Source organism: Pan troglodytes, chromosome 5, assembly GCF_028858775.2.
Source record: "Pan troglodytes isolate AG18354 chromosome 5, NHGRI_mPanTro3-v2.0_pri, whole genome shotgun sequence".
Lineage (NCBI taxonomy): Eukaryota > Metazoa > Chordata > Mammalia > Primates > Hominidae > Pan > Pan troglodytes.
Window position 1 is genome coordinate 11,947,311 of NC_072403.2, and position 19,472 is coordinate 11,966,782.

At 50.9% G+C, this 19,472-nt stretch overlaps 1 protein-coding gene across 4 annotated transcripts; it reads right to left on the reverse strand.

Annotated features, from left to right (window-relative positions):
- Nucleotides 1-9,372: 9,372 nt before the first annotated feature.
- On the reverse strand, nt 9,373-18,869 carry NRN1 (neuritin 1). 4 transcript variants are annotated; one of them, XM_063812764.1, is made up of 5 exons: nt 15,060-15,425; nt 14,783-14,911; nt 14,529-14,633; nt 13,712-13,856; nt 9,373-10,575 (listed from the first exon to the last, which is right to left on the reverse strand). In XM_063812764.1, the coding sequence occupies exons 1-5, from the start codon at nt 15,085-15,087 to the stop codon at nt 10,347-10,349; spliced, it is 636 nt and encodes a 211-aa protein (XP_063668834.1). In that variant the 5' UTR covers nt 15,088-15,425; the 3' UTR covers nt 9,373-10,346. The 4 variants fall into 4 exon arrangements, with proteins under 4 accessions (XP_063668834.1, XP_063668835.1, XP_063668836.1 ...); XM_063812765.1 differs by lacking the exon at nt 14,529-14,633 and having other exon boundaries at nt 15,060-15,416; XM_063812766.1 differs by lacking the exon at nt 14,783-14,911 and having other exon boundaries at nt 15,060-15,388.
- Between the last annotated feature and the right edge of the window lie 603 nt (nt 18,870-19,472).

Consider the following 19,472-nt stretch of genomic DNA (forward strand, 5'->3'; position numbering starts at 1 on the left):
TTCTGAGGGAGAAAAGGCATTAGCAAGAAGTAGCCCAGAGAAGTGTTGGCATTAGCAACACCTTTATTTATTTTAAAGTTAGAACATGCAACTACATATGTGTGAGGTGGTAAGGACTGGAAATGTTCTTTACTCAATAATCATCTGTGCCAGGCACAGTGCCAGATACTGTGGGAGGTTCAAAGATGGGTGAGACATAGTCCCTGACCTCAAGGAACGTATGGTTTAAAGACAAAACGGATCAGCAGTTCTCTAACTGGGATACAAAATTAAGAACAACAAGAGGTTATTGAGGGGCATCCCAATAATTCTGACCAGGGGATCAGGGAAGTGTTCATGCAAGGTTGAGCCTGAGAAGGATCTTGAAGGAATAGGACATGCAAGGGTGGATGGGAGGCGCTGGGGTGGAAGTGCAGTATATTTTAGCCTGGAAGAACTAAATGAGCAAAGGCATCGAATAGAGGAGGGGATGCATGGGTTGAAGGAGCAAGAAGGAAGTCAGTACGGCTGTAGCACGTGCGTGGTAAACATAGAGGGCTGTGGATGGGGAGAAGGCTGGCAAGATGAGATGGGACCAGATCCTGGTGAATCTTCGGTGTCACGCGGGGAGTCAGAGTCACTCAGCAATGATTCAGCAATGGGAAGGAAACGAAGGTTCTTAGAGGAGGGAAACGACATTTTCACACCCATGTGGAAATGGGAGAATTAATACCAGAGACACGGAGACCAAAATGTGTGTCTCTGGTTGAAGAAATTATGACTATTTTAAATTTTTCCCCTTTGAGTCACCTGCAGTTTCTGGTTTTCCCATAGTGAATGTGGACATGTGGTGAAAATTTAAAAATAGAATACATAAAATAGTTTTTAAAGGGTAAGATACTCATGGGGGAAAAGGAGGAGGCCAGTGAGAGTGGAGTGTCTGCCATTGGTAAGGAGGAACCTGGCTCTGGAGGCCACAGGCTGGAGGCCAGCCAGGAGGAAGCTGGCAAAAAGGGGAAGGAGAGGATTTCATTCATATAGTCTCCCAATATCTGCTGAGTGTTTGCCTTGGGCTGGGCACTGTTCTAGGAACTTGCAATCACGTATTTGTGAAATGGCTGAGAAATGGAGAAACGGCTGCGTGCAGTAAAAGGATGGACAGGGAAGGCCTTTTTTTTTTTTTTTTTTTTTTAGGCTATAAGAGATTTGAGTGTGTTTGTAAGCTCAGGGGAAGGAGCATGTGGAGAATGAAACACAAAATGTCAAAAACAATGGAAAAGATAAAAGATGAGGTCCAAGAGCCAATCAGAAGGAATAAGGTCAGGTTTGCAAATGCAGTGTGTATGTGTGTGTGTGTATCTGTATCCCAGAAAATATCTAAATTAGAGAATATATGAACATCTGTATAAATGTGTACACATGAACACATTTTGGATTTGAATTTATAGTGACTCCTGAAGATAAAGATTTGGGCAGAATTGGAGGCATTTTTCTCTGCTATCTATAAAAGTGTCCAAGGGCTATTCAGAAATAGGAAACAATATACTACAACCCCAATAAACAAAGCAAGTGAGGAAATGCAGTTTTCCCCCATGTTACGTTCCAAAGAGCAGAAAATATTACAAGAGGATGGGAGAAGAATGGTTACACAGGAAAACACGCTGCACAAAGGGTGCGGTGCAAAAGGTAGAAGGTGTGCGTGATACCAACATGACTGCCAGGCCGGCTGAGAGTATACAAGCCTCTGGGAGACCTGGCTGCCACATGGCTGGACCATCATGTCTCTGGACAGGGATTGATGGATGTGCCTCCCATGTGCTTTGATGTTCCTCATCCCCTTCAAAGTTGCCTGTTTTGAAGAATTTGTGTTTGGCCAGAGTTAAATGACCCACTTTGCTTGGGATTTCTCTCCCTGCCTCAGGGAGAGCGCAATCCAACTTGTTTCAGGTGACAGCCTGAGCAGACAAGCAGAGGACTTTGAGGACTATGAAAGCCATTTTTTATAGTCACTTGCTGAAGCTCAGCTGACCCTCCCAGGAAATGGAAAGATTGAGGCAGGCCCAGGCACTGCAGTCTGTGGCAACCGGGTCAGGAAGGTGAGCTGAAGTTAATTATCCAGCCTGGCATCCCCACAAGCTTGCTTGTTTGGTGTTGCTTCTTTCTTAATCAAGAAGAGACTCCCATGGTGGTGTCTTAATGTAAACAAAGCAATTTGTGACTTGATTAACAAATCAAGGATGGACAAACATGTCCTTTTCTCCCTTCTCCTCTTTACTAGGGACTTGGACTATTTTAAGGAGTGTCTCTTGATGTGAAAGGCAGTGGCTGCCTGAGGTTTGTCTGGTTTGGTGTCTTCCTATGTTTCTCCCTTCTTACCACATCCACAGCAAGGGATTCATTCCAGGCATTCCATAGAGACTGAACCCATTCCTTCTGTGTCCTGGGAAATGTAAAGGTTGGAAATGCAACCCCCATTAAAAGCAATTCAACATGTGATTTGTCCAGGTGATGAGGTATGTAGCTAATATTAGTCGCCATGATTTATCGAGAGAATAACTACCTGGTGATAGATTTTTCATGAATGTATCTCAAGTCATCTATCACTGTGACAATGAACTTTTCATATCTGGGCAGGCCTGTGATGGTTACAGAAACCAATAACTCCTTTAATAGAACTGCATGTCCATTAAATTACTGGAGGGAAAGAAAGAAAACAGGAAGGTCTTGCAGCTAAAAAGGGCACAATAAAGGGGAAAAAATAACAAAAAAAGATTCTGTGACGAGACATTGTGAAAAATCAACACAAGGTTTTTGTTTTGTTTTGTTTTGTTTTTTGTCCTTAGAAATTCATTCTACAATGTCTTCTTTTTCTCACAAACACCCTCACCCCACGTTGAAATGAAGCTGCTGTCTCCTCTGACTACACACATGGACAAAGAAGGGCCCTGAGAAATCCCTAGTACACATACATCCTGAACCGTCAGGCCTCACTGGTGTGATGTATTCCCTTAACTAAACTGGTACAGTGCAAATAATGACTTGTACTAGTTTCCTATTTGCAGTTTTAACAAATTACCACAAATTTGATGGCTTAAATAATATGATTTTATTATCTTGCCATTAGTTCTGAAGGTCAGAAGTCTGACATTGGTTACTGGGCTAAAATCACTGGGGCGCATTTCTTTCTGAAGACACTAGGGAGGAATCAGTTTTCTTTTTTTTTTCTAGTTTCTAGAGGCTGCCCAAATTCCTTGGTTTCTGGCCTCTTCCTCTATCTTCAAAGCCAGCAAGGGTGGGTTGAATCTTCCCATCACATGACTCTGACCTCTTCTTTTTTCCTCTTCTACTTTTAAAGACCGTTGTTATTACATTGGCCACTAGGGATAATCCAGGATAAACTCCCTATTTTAAAGGCAGCCGATTTAACAGTCTAATTCCACCTGCAACCTTAATTCTCTTTTTGCCACATTAACTAACACATTTACAGGTTCCAGGGATTGAGTCACAGACATTTTTGCAAGGACATTTTTCTGCTTACCACAGGACTTAAATTTATTTGTTGTGTTTTTTCTTTGTGTTTCTTTGCCTCAAAATAGTAATAGAACAAGCAAAGCGAAGTGATCTCTTAAGGCAGGTTCCCCAAACAGATTAGCATTCAAAGGTCAGCTCTCGCTCTTGCTCCTTGCTGGTCTTAGGCAAGTTACTAACCTCTCTCCAAACCTCAGCTCATCATCTGTAAAATGGGGATAATACAATCCTCTTACAGAAATTGTGAAGGAGATGGGATGATGTTTGTAAAGCTTCACCGTAACACCTAGCATGTAGTAAGTGCTCAATGAAAGTTAAAGTTTTTAAAAAGTTAGAGTAAATGTGGTGGGGTGGGAGTGATGAGAGAGAAGAGACAGTACAATCTAGATCTCTGTACCCTGAATCCCCCTAGATGGTTCAGCCTTCCTTGTTGCTCTCCATGGGTTGGGTCCTGCTCATAGAAGCCTCTCAGGCTCTCTGGGTGGGTGGGAGAGGAAAAGAAAAGTTCCCTGTCATCTTTGCCGCCCTTGTTCTGTGGTTGCTGTTTTCTTTTCCTTTGCTGCCTCCTTCCATCGCCGGCCCTCCACTGCAGACAGGCCGGGGGATCGCAGCCTCGGTGCAGAGCTGGCTCAGGCTGAGTGTCCCGAATGGAAACTGCAGGAGCAGTGGGGAGACATGCAGCTGAGCCCCACCTCTGCCAGTTCACAATCACTCACTGAGCCAGCCCAGCACGGTCCAAGCCCTAAACTCCCCGAGGCATTTTGATTAGATTAGCCAGTGAGAGCCAGGGTCTTCCAGGACTAATTATGCCTGACTTTGCACAAAAGTCACTCCCTGCGCAGCCCTTGCCACGGCTCCTGGGGAGGGGAACCCAAAGTCCAGCTGACCCTTCCCCACCAGTGCAGGAGGACACTCTGGTGGTGATCAGGGCCTGAGAGGGACCCAAGGAATCTAATGCAGATGGTGGGAAAGGCTGACCTTCCAGAGCAGCAACGTTACTTACTGGGTTGAAAAAAAGGCAAAAAGTGTTAGCATACAGTGTTGATAAGGATGCAGGGAATCTCTACATCCTTTGGGAAAGTAAACAAACATCCTCTCAAATTAAAAGCACACATACATACCTTTCTGCCCAGCAATCCAACTTTGACCAAGCCTATTGTATTGAAGAAATTAAAACACTAGTACATAACGTTGTTTGAACAGGAATATTTATGAACACAATACTTATACAGTATAAAAAAACCTTGAAAAACTTAAATATTCCTCAATAGAAGGAATTATGTCACTATTTAAAAGGAGATATTTAACTATTGCTCTTGAGGAATTTGGTTGCAGAGAAATACATATTACAATTTTGCAAAAATGAAACAAAGCAAAACCCAAAGCCAACCTCCATATATGTATGTGTGTATATGTGTGTAACAGCACGGGGAAAGGCATGGAAGAACACACGTCAGCCTGCTACCATTTATTAGTGGAGGGAGGATGTTTTCTTCCCTCTCTATAGTCTTGAATTGCTTCATTGTTTACAATAACTTCATTACATTTTTCAATGTTGGGAGAGGAATTTAAGATAAATGGCGGGAGTGAGCGGGGGCAGGGAAGAGAAGTTGTCAAGGAAGATAGAGGAGAAATCCCATGCTGGGAGAACCTGGCCACTCTAGTTGGGGGTTTGCAGAAAGCAAAAGCCAGGGGTCTGGCCTGGGCACTGAGGGGGATGGGGTGGAGTAGAGTCTGGGGATGCACACATTGTTGAGCGACCTGGCTATTTGAACTCAAGGAGCTTATCTAGAGCATCCTTTGAGAAGGCCAGAGAGGACCATGGATCACTGGGTAGTAGCCTGTAGTAAGAGGAATTTAAAACGCTTTACCATAAAGAATAACTGCTCCCAAAATATTAAAAGAATGAGGTTCTCAAGGTTATTTTGAAGAATTTGGTGAGATCCACCTGCGGAAATTAAATTAGTACTACCTAGCACGAGGTAACTGGCATGTTGTCTGAAAGAGCTTTACCTATACTGTCTCATTTGATACAAGGTACAATCCTATGAGGTAAGTATTATTATCATTATTTTACAGAGGAGGAAACTGAGGTATAGCGGGGTTCAGTATCCCGCCCATGGTCATGCAGGTGGGAACAGGCGTGTTCCGGCTCCGAAGTCCTGGCTCTTGGAAGCCACACTAAAGGCTGCGTCCTTCCAGGGCGCAACTCTGGGCGCAAATGTTATACTCTCCTCCCCTCACCCGGTGTGGGTGGAGTGGGGAGAAAGGGCCTTCTCCGTGCGCATGCCGGGATGGCCGGAGTTCGGTGGGACCAAGCTGAGGTTCCTCTCCTGGGGCTGGGCGGGGTTTGGGCTAACTCTTCTCCCGCCGGCATTCGGGTTTGGGGGCCGAGGCTGCCCAAGCGTTAACCTCCAAAAGGGCCCTGCAGGGGGTGCTTTCTCTACACTGTTCTTCTCTTGGGTAGTGGAGGGGTTGGTGGGGGAACCACAAGCTACAAGATTACAAAGTTGTTAGACTCCTTAGCCTAGGGAGGTACGATGATTTGGGACCGGGTGTGGAGGTGTGGGCGGGGTGGGGGGTGCGGTGTCTTTCGGAGCCCTAAGCTGGCGTCCTCAGCCGCTCCTTTCCATTCCTACCCCCCACCCCCAGCTCACCACTTCGTTTTCAAGTCTGGGAGGGGAGCGGGGGGCGGTGATGGGGAGGAGACCAACGCTGTGATTTCCCCTGGTAGGTGTTCTGAGTGGCTAGGGATCCTTCCCTCGCGTGCCCCTGGGTCAGGGCGGTAGACAGCTCCAGAGGATGGACGGCCAGCGTGAAAGCTAGAGCTCGTGTATTGTAGGGAAAACTGGGGTGGCGGGGAGAGAATGGTTGAATACCTTCCTGATATTTGAGGGAGAATTCGGCAAGGGGGAAATCTCTGGCTCCATCTTTGCCTGACTCATCGGATTTCCTGGGGTGGGCTCCGGGAGAGGGCTCGGGGCTGGCGCTCCTGCCTCGGTCCGTCCAGCACCAAGACGCCAGGTCCTCGGCGGCCCTGGCCCTCTGGGGGTACTGATTACAGTGGAAAGATCTCTGGGTCCGCAGAAGGAGAATTTGCGTCAAGGTTCTTGTGCGCATTTTCTTCTCTGGGGGTTCTGAATGAAAATAAGTCTTAAGGTCATCTTTGTCCCTTAGCTCTTGCCCAGAGCTCTATCTGCGTCTCCAAGCTTCTCCATCATCTCCTTTTGTGTTTCAGGTGATCGCCCACCTTTCTTCCCTTCTAACCCTACGTCCGGATCTTTTTCCCCCTCGTTTCTCGCCGTGTCCCCCATTTTCCAGGCTCGAGTCCTTTTTCTCGTGCCAGTTTCCTCCCTCCGTCCGATTTCCTTTCCCACGGGCCCTGGAGTTCCTCGGGCCCAGGCAGGGCTCTGGAACTGGCCTGACATGTTCATAATAAGGATTGTCAGACATGGTACTCAAGTGAACTACCTTGTCTTGAACTTACTCGGACAGAGGATGGGATGTAGGAGGTCCTTCTGGAATCCCAACAGCTCCTCAAAGGCTCGAAGCCAGCCTGAGCGGGCCACCTGAAGAGCCACGGGCTGTGGGAAGATACGGAGAGGCTACTCCGACGTGGGGAGGAGGTAGGGATGACGATGTCCTGTGTGCCTGAAGCCCACTCCGCCCACTCCCAATACTCCCACCATCTCATCAGTGGGGCATGCTCGCCCTGGTTAATGTCATCTCCCTGAACTGCCAACGAGGCTAGCAGCTTTGCTGCTTAAAACCGATAACATCAGCCAACATATGGAGATGTCATCATGATTAAACGGCAAATTATAGCCGAAGACGGCGCGATAATAATCTAAACAATCACCACAAGAAGAAACGTTCTCTAACGCTCCAGTTGCGGAAGCCTGCGTTTCCAAGACTCGCGGCCCTGCGTTCCCAGGGATATCTCCGTGCTCACGTGAGCGTGGTCCTCGGCTTGGGACAGACAAGGGAGCCCCAGACAGGACGATAAGGTTTGGAGATTCCCAGGGCGATCTGGGACTCCGTGGCGTGGGGGCTTGGAAGCGCGTGGAGGGGCTGAGAGAGGGGAGAGGGCGCCCTTCCTCTAGGGCGGCCCCGTCTGGGAAGCAGTTGGAACAGCAGTAGGAGCCAGGGGTTCCTAGAGAAGAACCCTGTTAGGAGAGCAGACCAGCCCGCACCCCAGTCCCCGCCCCCTCGCCCCTTCTGCCCCGCCCTTAGCCTGCCTCTTCCTAGATCTTCCAGGAGATTGATTTCTGAGTAGGAAGCCCGCGCTGCTAGGGGAGGGGCGTCCTCTGTGGGTCGTGGGGGGGGGGGTTTCCCTTCTCTCCATAGTCGGAGCCGAAGGGCGCCTGCCTTTTATTTTGACAAGCAATGGGCTTAGTTGTGAGCACTTGTTTGCCCCCAATATGTAGAGGAAAAGATACTGATAGGAGGCGGCGTGCTACGATGGCAAAAATGGAGAAGACCCTCCCTCTTTATCCTGGTTCTCCTCCTTGTTAAAAAGATTCGTATTTAAGATAGGCACAGACATTCTAATTTGAATTCCAGGGGTTGAACTCCAGTTAGAATCATCCTATTTATACGCAGACCGAAAATAACCATTGAAACGAAACCAACAAAATGCAACTATTTTCCAAAACCCCGAGCGTTTGCTGGTGGGTGACCACCCCGCGCAGGTAGCGCGGATCTGCTTTGGTTTTGACTGAGAACCCGGGTTTGGACTGAGACCTCCGTCGGGAGGAGGGGACTGGGTGGGAGTTAGCGGGCGAAACGATTCCCCGGAGTGGCCCCGAGCGGCGCGTGCGTGAACGCGCGGCCGTAATATATGCTGCCATTAAGAATCGGTGTAGCTTCCAGCGCTCCGGGCGCAGGGACGCATGTGTTGCTGGAATTCAATCCGTGGGGGGAATGCAGATTGGGCTGCGACTCACTGGGTTTGATTTATGAACTGTTACACTAGCAATTGTTTACACATTGCATTTCAGAGCCCGGGCCCACCCTCCCCGCAGCGGGCGGCGGGCTTCTCCGTGCGGGAACCTGCTGCAGCCCCCTTGGTCTCTCTCCATCCTCCTCCCTTCCCCCGTCCCCCCCCCCGGGGCCCCCGCAGCTTCCTCCCACAGCCACCTTCTCCAAGAAATCAGATTTCGATTTCTCTGAACCCAGAGACCTACATGCAGTTCTTTCTCCCCCGCCTACTCCAGGCCTGCAGTCCCCGGACCCGGGTCGCCTCTGCCCCTGTTTACTCCGGAATGTTTACTTCACTTTAAGGCCATGCGGAGCCTATAAATAGGAGAGGTGGAATCAGCCCCACTGCCAGATCAATAGGGCCCGTCTCCTCGCCATTTCAGCTGAGCTGTCTTATTAATTATGAAAGGATTCACCTGATCCCTGCCAGGGAACACAGCCTCTCGGCCCCTCTGCTGGAGCCCTTAATGGTGGTTCCTTCGCAAGCTGCCTCTGGCCACCGCACAGGAAGAGGCGAATCGTGGTTAGGCCGAGCCTGCAAGGATCGTGGTTAGGGCTCCGGCCCGCCTGAGGCGGGGGCAGACGGCCGGCCACTGGCATTGTCTGCCTGTGCGAGCAGGCCCAATTCCTCTAAATCTCAAACAGAAAGAATCTCTGCTTTGTAATTAATTTAAAAACAACTTTCATTTTCTCTTTTTTAAGGAAACACGGTTTCGGGGAAGTGGCCAAGTGGCTTAAGTGAGGAGGGTCTGCTTGAAGGTGGCAGGTCTGCTTGAAGCGGCTTCCTGAAGAGGTGAGCTTATCACCGGCATCCTGTGTCCCTTCAGGTTCCCTGAGAACTGGGTCAAGAAAGCAGGTTGGGGTAGGAAACAAACGACACCCCCATTTCAAACAATAACTTTTATTTTATACTTCTCTATACTTTGTAGCAAATCTTTTTTTGCTGAATTTAATTTATAATAAACTTTTTAAATTACATCTCTCTTTTTTTTTTAAAATCAAGGCTCTTTTATGTCAAAATCTTTTTTTAGCTATATTTTAGATTAACATTTAACATCCCCCCCTTGTGATCTATACCGTTGGATATTCAGGTATTACTGTGTGTGTAACAGCTAAAACAAGAGGGAGGAGGGAAAATAAAGGCAGTGAACTTGGACGGATGCATCAACAACAGCAGATAAAGCTAACCCCTCAGTGACCATAGCAGCATGTCTTCTAGAAGCCTTTACTCTTACCCCAGAGATTTCCTCAGCCCCTTCCCTCTCTCCCTCCTATCCTCCAAACACAAAGCCAACAGTCTGTCCTTTCGCTTTTCTTGAGGAGAAATGTGCAGTGGAAATGATCAAAACAAGATACTGTGGAAGAACGACGTGAGCGTGAATTATTCACCGTATGTTTCGTCCGTGGACATCTCTCTTGAATTCATTCCCCTGGCCTTCTCCTCTCCTCGCCTTTCTATTAGGAGGAGCCCATCATTTTTCATGTTACTAGCATGATTAATATAGTAGGTGGCCCAGGGCCGTTCCTGAGATTCTTTTGCCAACAACAAAAAATTAATAATAATAAAATTAAAAAATGGGGTGGGTTTGCCGTTTTCTTATTTGTGTGTGAAGACGGACTAAAGCTGAGGTCCGATTTTGGCTGTGCTTGCTTGCTCACTGATTGGTAACATTTGGCAAATAAAACACAAGAAATCAAACGAAATAAAAAAGAGAACCAGGATTTCCCACAATCCTATATGAGTGTTTTCAGCATCACAGAGAATCACAACGTCCCCAAAGAACTAATGGATCTTCCTCTCGATTTCCGGGAGCATGGAGTGAGTGTGGGTGGGCGCGTGGGGGGAGCTGGCCCCACGGTCAGAAGGAAAGCCAGGTCGCTAAAGCTGCCGAGAGAGACACCAGGAGCACCGGGAACGCCGGGAGCAGGGACCCCGCCGCCCCGTTGCCGCTGCCGCAGAGTTCGAATAAGCTGCCTTGGATGTTGAGGTTTTTGGATTCTTTTCTCAGTTTATCCCACATATCTTTCGCCCCTTCCTGGCAATCCGTAAGGGCTGTGACCGTGCAGCTGTGGAAATCCTCCCAGTATCTGGTGAGGAACAGAACAAAACAGAAGAAGCAGGTTCACTTGGGACGCCGGGAACACCCCGGGCTTGCGCCCCTGCGCCTCCCCGCTGGCGGCCCCGCAAACTTCCCGGGGTGTCCCCTCCCTACCTTCTCTTCACCGCCCTGGCGCCTGGCCTGCGCGAGGTCGGGACTCGCGGGACCTCCGCCTACCCCAGAAGCGGCTGTCTAAAGCGGGGGTCGGGGGCGCCCCCTCCTGTCTGGTTTTCCCTTCCAGTTGCCGGGAGAGGACTAGGCAGCCGGGAGCCGGGTCGTGCACCCGCTGTGGCGCGCTGGCACCTCGGCCTCCGCAAACAGATTGCTCGCCCTCCTCGGGGAAAGCTAGGAAAACAGTGCTAAGCCTCGCAAGCTGCCGCCCATTAATGCCTCTTAGCTTGCAAGATGGGTTACTAGCTCTGAGCACGGCCCTCCCCTCGGGGCTTCTTACATTCTCCTCCCCCTCGCCCCTTCTGTCTCCCTCCTTCTCCACGCCGCGGTACTCTCGCCTTCGCCCTCATTCTCTCCCTCCACCCACTACCTCTTCCTTTTGTTTTCCGTTCTCCTGATTTTCCCTTTCTTTCTTTTTCCGTTCCGTCTGCTTTCCTCTCTTCTGTTTCCCACTTCCTCTTCCTCCTTCCCACAACCTGCCTGGATCCTCCTTGCTCTCCACAGTTCCCGGCTCAGATTCGGCCTGGAGACTCCTGCCTGCCTCTCTTCTCCCCGGGGTCGGTGAGTGTTAGTGGCCGAGCACCTGGGGCCGGCTTCGTAGCCTTCATCTGCTCTTGCGAATCCAAGTGTCCCAGGCCTGCGCGTTGGGTCCCTCCTGTTTCTCCCTCCCCAGTCTTTTCCGTGGGCTTGGGCCCCATGGGGCTTCCTCCCCACAGCTTTCAGGATGTAGCGCCAGCCTTCAAGGCCGGAACTGCGGGGAAGGCGTGGTGCCCACCTCTGCCAACCCTCGAGGACTCCCCACGCTCTGTCCTCCTCTTGCGGTCAGTTCACGGAGCCTGGCGCCTAACTCAACCACTTCCTCCTCCCAGGCTCAGCTCCTAGACCCGCCCCCACAACCTTCATCCAACCTGTCCCTTTTGATTGTCCCCCTTTCTTCTGAAAACCCAAAATAGATCCTGAGACTAAATATAATCCCAACCCGTGATCGATTCCTGGGGCGCTGTCTCCTTTCAGAGCTGGGTCGATCTGCGCCTCTCTGTAACTCCGGGCTGGTCCCCACCTGCCCCGGGCCTCGAGCACCAGGTCACAGGCGCCTGCCCTCTACATGGTTTGGTTGTATTTTCTCCTCTCTCTTCCTTCTGCTGGCTGGCCTGGACTGTAAGCACATTGAAGGCAGGCACTGTGTTAATTTATGAGTACTGGAGGGACACAGAGCTTCCAGGTTCCTCAACTTGTAATAAACAGCAACATTTGGACATTAGGAGGCCCAGGGAGGACAGCTGTCCTGCAGACTGTCTGTGGAATTGCCCCTGCTAAAGGATGCCTAAATTGCTCTTTTTTTTTTTTTTTATGTACGCCCAGATGAGGGCAGAGTTGTGAGGGACCTGGTAGAGAAGGATAGACTCCACCTGGGGCTGGGCAGAGGTGGGCTTCAGCTCCGTGTTGAGCAAACAGCTCCCCCAAATGAGTAGGGCCTGGACCTAGCCGTGGCCTGTGACCTCAGGAAGGAGTTCTCACTTTCCTGTTTTCCAAGACTGAAGTTCTGCTTAAAATTAAAATAGCTTGGAATAAACAAGTTCCACCAAATGACAGAGGATTTGGGAGCTGCTCTATATGCAACCTTTTGTTATCCTTATAGATATACATTCTTATCCATCACGAGACTTTTAGAATTAAATGACTTTGTCCCTTTCATGATAGGAAAGCACTAGCCATTTAGGTGCTGTGGCTCCTAGTAGGCACTGGGGCATTTAGGAAATAGAGTAGCACAATTGACACCATTTAATTTAGCAAAACCTAAACAAACACCCTTCCTTCCACCAGTCCCCATTGCCCCAGTTGGGGAGTGAAGAAAGACTTCACAGTATACAAATGATGCCACAGAAAATGGTCACTCTAACCTCAGGGAATAAGGGGCACAACCTGCCGTGGCTGTTTTGAAACAGTTATTGTGGGGGTGGGGGAACACAGCTGTTTTTTGCAAAATAAAAGAATGGGTGTTGCAGAGGACAGGGGTGTTTTCTAAGGTCTGCAGCAGCTAAATTGCTGCAGGTCCACTGCAGTAGGGCTCTGCTGGTTACCTTATTGCTCGTGGGAGCAGTGCTTTCTAGCCAAGCTCTGAGAAATCACCACTGGACCTGGCTATGAACTACTACCCATCTCTCTTTACCTTTGAAGCTGTCCAGGTCTGGGGACACCTTACAGATGTGCGAGGGGGCAAGGGAAACAAGGAGAGTGCCTATTCCAAATCTCGGAGTCTGCTGTAAACTCAAAGCGACTATCACTGGACCACCACCTGGACTTACTCTTTTTGGGTAAAGTCACTGGCACACAATAAGATAGCGTTTCAGCCTGTCTCCTAGAAAACAGGAAGGGAGACCTGTATCTCCTTGCCTGTGCCGGCATTTCCTTGGTGTGTAGTAGAGGGGCGTTTTGTCACGAGAAATGGACAGAAGAGAGGAGTGACTTTCCCTTTAGGCAAATGTAGTATTACCCCAAACACTCCTCAAATCCAAACTAACTGTTCTTCAGAGAATACCTGGCAGGTCACTCGTTCACGCAAGAGCAAAGAATGATCAAGATTGCTACAAGGCAGAGAGATTTTGCAGCACCAAGATTTTGTAGCAACTCTTCATGCCTCTTGCCCTGGCTCCCAGCATGTTGAGCATGCGCACCTCTGTGCAAGCCTGTGAGGCCGCGTAGGGCTGGGACTGGGTCTATATTGAAGGATCCTCCTCCATATCCCACCCCGGGCTGTGGGATCCCCTTCGGAAGCGCAGGTTCTAACCCGGGGGCCTGGTCCTAGGCCTGGGGGTTGGAGCCAGAAGGCAAGAGTGAGCCGATTCGGATTCGCGCTGGCGCTGAACGCTGAGCGCAGGCGGGGAGGCTCGGCACTCTCCGACCTCAGTAGCGCCCCCAAACCCGAAGTCCAGCCGGCCAGAGAGGACACTTACGTGCACACGGTCTTGATGTTCGTCTTGTCGTCCAGGCCCTGCGGGTAGTTGGCCATGCTGTCGCCCAGCTTGAGCAAACAGTCCGAAAAGCCCTTGAAGACCGCATCGCACTTGCCCGCTGCTCTCACGGCCTGCACCAGATACGCTGCGGGGAGGAGGGAACACCGGTCAGCAGCGCCACGACCCCGCCCTGCCGCCCACTGCCCTTTCCTGCGAGACCCTGGCTCCGCGCGGCCTCGTCGCATCGGGCGGCCTCTCCTAGCGCCCAGCCTCGGGGCTCGCCAGTGTTAAAGGTGAATGAAAGACGTGACCCAGGAATGCACGACCTGCAGCTAACGCTGCGTCTAGTGCGAATTGTCGGTGTGTGAGCAGGTGTGGGTGGGTGGGAGGTAGGTGAGTCCATTCCTTTCCTCCAGCTCCCTCCCGCATCTCGCTCCGAATCTTTTTCTGTTTCCATCGCCCCCTCTTCTCACCTCCCTCATCCCTTTTATTTCTCTTTCTCCTCACTCCCTCCTTCGTCTCCCAACACTTCCCCAGCAAGCCCTGTCACAGCTCTCGCAATGCGATCTTCCATTTTGAGGTGACAGAAGGGGTCTCGGCTGCAGCGTGCGGGGGGCGAGAACGGGGTGGGGAGACGACAGGGCGTGGGGTCTCGCAGCTGAACCCAACGCCACATCACGAGAGTAAGCCTCAGGCTTGGCGCTCTGTCCTTGGTGGGCGCTCAGCAAACACTGCTGAATGAATGAACGAATATAGTCCCTGGAAGCCACCAGCAGTTACCGAAATGGATTGTTTCATTATAAAACCGATTGCCTACCGTGGACTCTGTATTCCGAGTGAGACCCTCGGATGCACCCTCTCCCGCTCCACTGGAAAGAGGGCAGCCTAGACGTCCTGAGACCTGGCGCGGATGATGAGTGGTCTGGAGCGGAGAAGGCCAGAGGCCGGGCGGGGTCACGGATGAGTCTGCCCGGGTCACCTCCGCCAAGGCCAAATCCACGAACCTCGGGCCTCTTTCTCTCCTCCTCCCCTGTCCGCCACTCTGCTCCCCAGACACCCTTAACAACCCACCTGCCCGCCAAAAAGCCCGCCTACACTCCGGACAGCAGCGGGGAGAGGCTGTTCTTCTGCAGGTGCCAGCCCTGCTGCTGAAAGTGAGCTCGCCGCAGCCCGGGGCTCCTGGCCCCAGCTCAGGACTCCCTGCAGAGAGCAGGCAGGGATAAAAGCTGAGCGGCCGGAGGAGAAGGAGGAGGAAACACAGGCCGCACGAAGGTCCAAGCCCCAAGCCCCCAAGCCCCTGGCCTCTGGACGGCCAAACCCCGAGGCGCGGGACTGGAAGGACAGGTACCAGGCTGCGGGCGCGCGGCTGTGGCCATCTCTTTCCGCCCTGAGGCCGACGAACCCGCCTGGAGGCTGAGTGCCTAGCGGCCCAAAGCAGCCCGGGCGCCGGGAGGGCGCCAGAGAAGCCCAGCGTTAGGGCGGGGAAGAAAGGGTGAATCTCAGAATCGAAATCCGCACCGGCGCCCACGACCCTGGGCGCCGGCCTGGTCCTCGGCAGCTTTCTGGCGGCTGCGCTTGTGTGTGAATGTGTCTCGGGAGGACCGGACACCTCAATCCCCCGGCCCCCAACGCGGGCGCCTGTCCGCGAGCGCCGGGCCAGACGCCGAAGAGGAAGGTGACCGAACCCGTAGCAGCTTCCGAGAACGAACCGTTTGCAAATTGCTGCAGGAAGAGCGAGGCGGGCCTTGCGCTTTTTAATCCGGAACGGGAAGCGCTGGGGAAGGGACCAAGGTTAACTTCGACCTCCGCTGGGGCAGATACGTAAACCTTCTTAAACCTCCGAGTTCACCTTACAGCGAAAATGAAATACCCTTGCGACTACAATACTAACAAATCGAACACTGACGTAAAATCTTAAGAATAAACGAATCTTTGTTCTAATAGAGCTCGTTCAAAATGTAAATACACTCCACACATCTTCCTCTATAACGCATGTCACAAATACAGCTTTGCAGAGAAGAAACGAAATAAAATAAAGTCCAATCTTCCCGTCCACGTCTCTCCCCACCCCTTGCCTACACCCCCAAAACTCAGTGGCGAAAGAAGCCCCTAAAATGCATTGACATTTTTTAAGGGGAATTGGGGCTCGCCGGGGGCGGGAGCGCTCTTGTCACGTTATCTTCCCAGGCGCTGCTGGAGAAGACCCTGCACACCGCGCATGTGTGAGTGTGTGCTGTGTAAAATAAGTGGTGAACATTTCTGTCTTTTAAAACTGTGACTTCTTGGACTCTAGCCTTCTCTGGGAGGCCGGGAGGCTGCGCGCGGGACGGATTTTGCAGGCGCACGCGTCCCAGCAGGTCGCAGCCCGTGCGTCCCTCACTGTCCTTCCTGAACCCCGCTTAGGCGAGACTCTGGCGGGTGACCCTGGCTCCTTCCCTGTCCTCTCTGCCGTCCCCTTCTTGTGCGGTTTCCATCCGTTCATTCATTCGTTCGACCTCTCATTCATTCCGAACTTCCTCCCGCTGCGTCTTCTTTCGTGTTCACCACACTCTTCTACCTCCCCGCCCGTCCCAACCCCCACTTTTCTTGCCAAATGTCAATGATTTGGGACAGCTCCCAGCCATGAATTAATAAAGACCGAGGTTCTGGTGCAGGAAAGGGCAGACATTAGGGAACAAATACGTTCAATTTCAATTCCACAGTCAACAAATAGTCATTTTTGGACCGAGGTTAATGTGTTCAAAACGCGTCCCTCAGGCACGACCACCGTCTTTTTTTTCCCTCCAAACCTCTCAAAGTAAGGTTATTTCCTACCGGGAAAACAGAGTCCCAAATCTTGTCCGATTAAAATTTCTATCTCAAAAACAACTCTCTCTCCTGCTCTCTAAAAATTCAAAGGTTTATTGCAAAATGCCACATTCACTTATTTCCAACATTTAAGGAATTTGCTGCCATTAGAAATATTATTTACAGCAGCTCTTTTCACTAATGTCAAAGATTCAAAACAACCAGATTTAAAGCATTGTCATTTTTTGGAACTAAAGGAAAACACCAATATCCTGCACTCACACACTCTAAAATCTTTATAATGTTTCTGCATTATAAAATCTCAAAATCATGTCAGTTGCATAAAACCCCACTGCAAAGAATCCATTTTAATGTCTAGAGAACTCCAAACCTTGTTTCCTTCACATTTCTTATGGAAAAAACATATTATGCATTCTCCTTTCTTGCCCCAAACCAATTACCTAAAGCAACCCCTCCCCCAATACTGCAAGGATTTGTCTGCAAAGAATGCTACAGCCTGAACTGATAGGAGGTAACAATTCCGTTTCAGGAGTTTCTTTTTTCCCCCCTGTTGTCCGTTCTATTAATAACCTGCTTCACTTTCACTTTTAGGCCACGTTAATTAATGTTCTGACCCAGTGTCGGAGAAGGGGGTTTTCTAGTGCCCTCTTCTATATCTTTTCTTCATTCTGGATGGTAAAAATGTGAACTTTAAAAAGACCCCTGACAGCGTAACTACAGCTCAACATTCCTTAACATAAAATGGGGACTAAATAATTCCTTCCATAACCAACCCCAAACAAACAAAAATAACAAACACCCGACATGACATATTCCAAACACTTCTTAACCCTTTCCTATATATAAAATGCAGACACCAATGTGTAAAGTAGCAGGCAAATGCATCTAGAAAAGTGTATCTACGTAAATTTGGCTGAATTCATCCTCTTCAATGGTAAGCATGTTAAAATATGTGGTCTGAAGTTCCCTATCACTCTCGATTTGCCCACCAGCCGGGTCTGCGGTGCCCGTGCAAACACTGCAGCTAGGATATAGGGGGGAGGAGGGGCGGGAGAATGACAAAGTTCTAAATGCAGCAGTCTGAGCCCTGGAATATCTTTGCTTTCAGCACATAAACTTTCCAGTCCTGGCTGCCTAGCCATTTTATTCCTGCATTCACATTTCGACTCTTCAAAATAATATCTTGCAGTATCGCAGGGGCCAGTACATTGCCCCAGAGCGCACCAAACCTGGTATAAACCCAGAAAGGGAAACAAAAATGGATGTGTGCTCAGGAAAAAGGGGGAAAAAAACCGTGTCCAGAAAATGTCCGGCCGCACACATTTCCTGGCGAACATTTGGAATCTATAGCTTTAGGAAAAACCGATCTGGGACGCGCTAGTCCCCAGGAACTGATGCCCCCACCCTCGGGGGATTGCCGGCTTCTCCGCACCCTGGGGCGGCCGCGGACCCGCTAGTCCCCCTCCGCGCCTCGGGCCGGGGCAGGCTGCCTCCCGCCTCCAGCCTCCAGCCGGGCTGAGCGGCCACTTACCTATTTGCACCGCGAGGATCAGTGAAATATATCTGCCGTTCAACTTAAGTCCCATCCTACGTTTAGTCAAACCATTTGCGACCGCAGACCTTTAAATAGTTAGTTTAGAGAACGCGGGGGAAAGCCAAAAAATAGGCATTGCCAACAAGTTCCGGGAGCGACAGAGACTTTATGCACTGGGAAGGCAGAGGGAGGAGAGAAAGAGAGGGAGCGAGGAAGAGACAGAAAGAGAGAGAGAGAGAGAAAGAGAGAGAGAGAGAGGCTGAGGGGGGGGAGAGCTGGGAATGGTTCACTCCATTAGAAGGGGGCGGAGGAAGTACAGCCTCACGCCCACCAGCAGGCCTGACGTGGGGGATGACACGGAATGATTTTTTTTTTAATATAGACACCTTGGTAGAGAATCGCCATTTATAGTCATCAGAAGCTGGAATTAATCAGATATCTCCAATTAATGTGCGATCTGAACGAAATTTTGCCTCCCGGGGGTGAGCACTTTCCTATTCTAGCGGTCACCCCTGCCTCTTCCTCGTTCCGGGGGCCCCCCAGCCCCGCCGCCTCCCTGCGCAGAACAGGGGCTCCCCCTCCCTTCCCCGCCAGGAGCTGGGGAGTCCTGGCGCGCCCACTCGATTGTTTCAACCTGCTCCCCCTCCTCCATCAGCACCACAGAGAATCCAGCCCGCTCTCTACGATGCAGGGGGGTTTAAAGGAGCGGGAGAGGGAAAAACAGCTAAGCTAGCTCGATTAATTCGAAAGCGCTCCTCGGCCGCCCGCCCCCTGCGCTTGCCTACCCTCTTTTTCTCCAACCCAGCAGCCGAGCTCTGGGCGCAGCCTGGAGCGCGTGAGCACGCAGTCCGGCCCCCCGCACGAGCACACACACACACACACACGCGCGCGCGCGCACGCCCGCCAGCCGCGCCGAGCGCCCCCATGCCCGCCCGCACACAAGGCACGCGAGCGCGCGCACACGCCCAGGCCCCGGGGGTTTGGTTTGCACACGTGGGGCCCCAGAAATAAACACCGAATGTCCTCTGTGAATTTTACCCACCTCCGATGCCCCAGCGGGCCAAAGGCCGCTTCAAGGGACACAGCGACACCTGTTTTAGGGGGCGAGTAGGGCACCGGGGAAGGAGCCTCTGATAAGACAGTTTTCGGATACTAGTGATTTACCAAGCAACTCTCAGCGCTTTAGGAAATTTCCAAGGCAAGCGCTAGTGTGCGGACTTCTTTCTAATCTTGATGCGCCTCTTGGGCTTATTTGTTGGGCTACACACACGTACCCACACGCACACACGTACATCACGTACGCACACGCACACCCGGACCCACACACACCTGCACTGTCTTTTGATGCTCAGGCACAGACCCTGTGTAGGTGTAGCCTACCCTGCAACAAAATACTTCTGCAGCTGGCTTTGTGCTAGG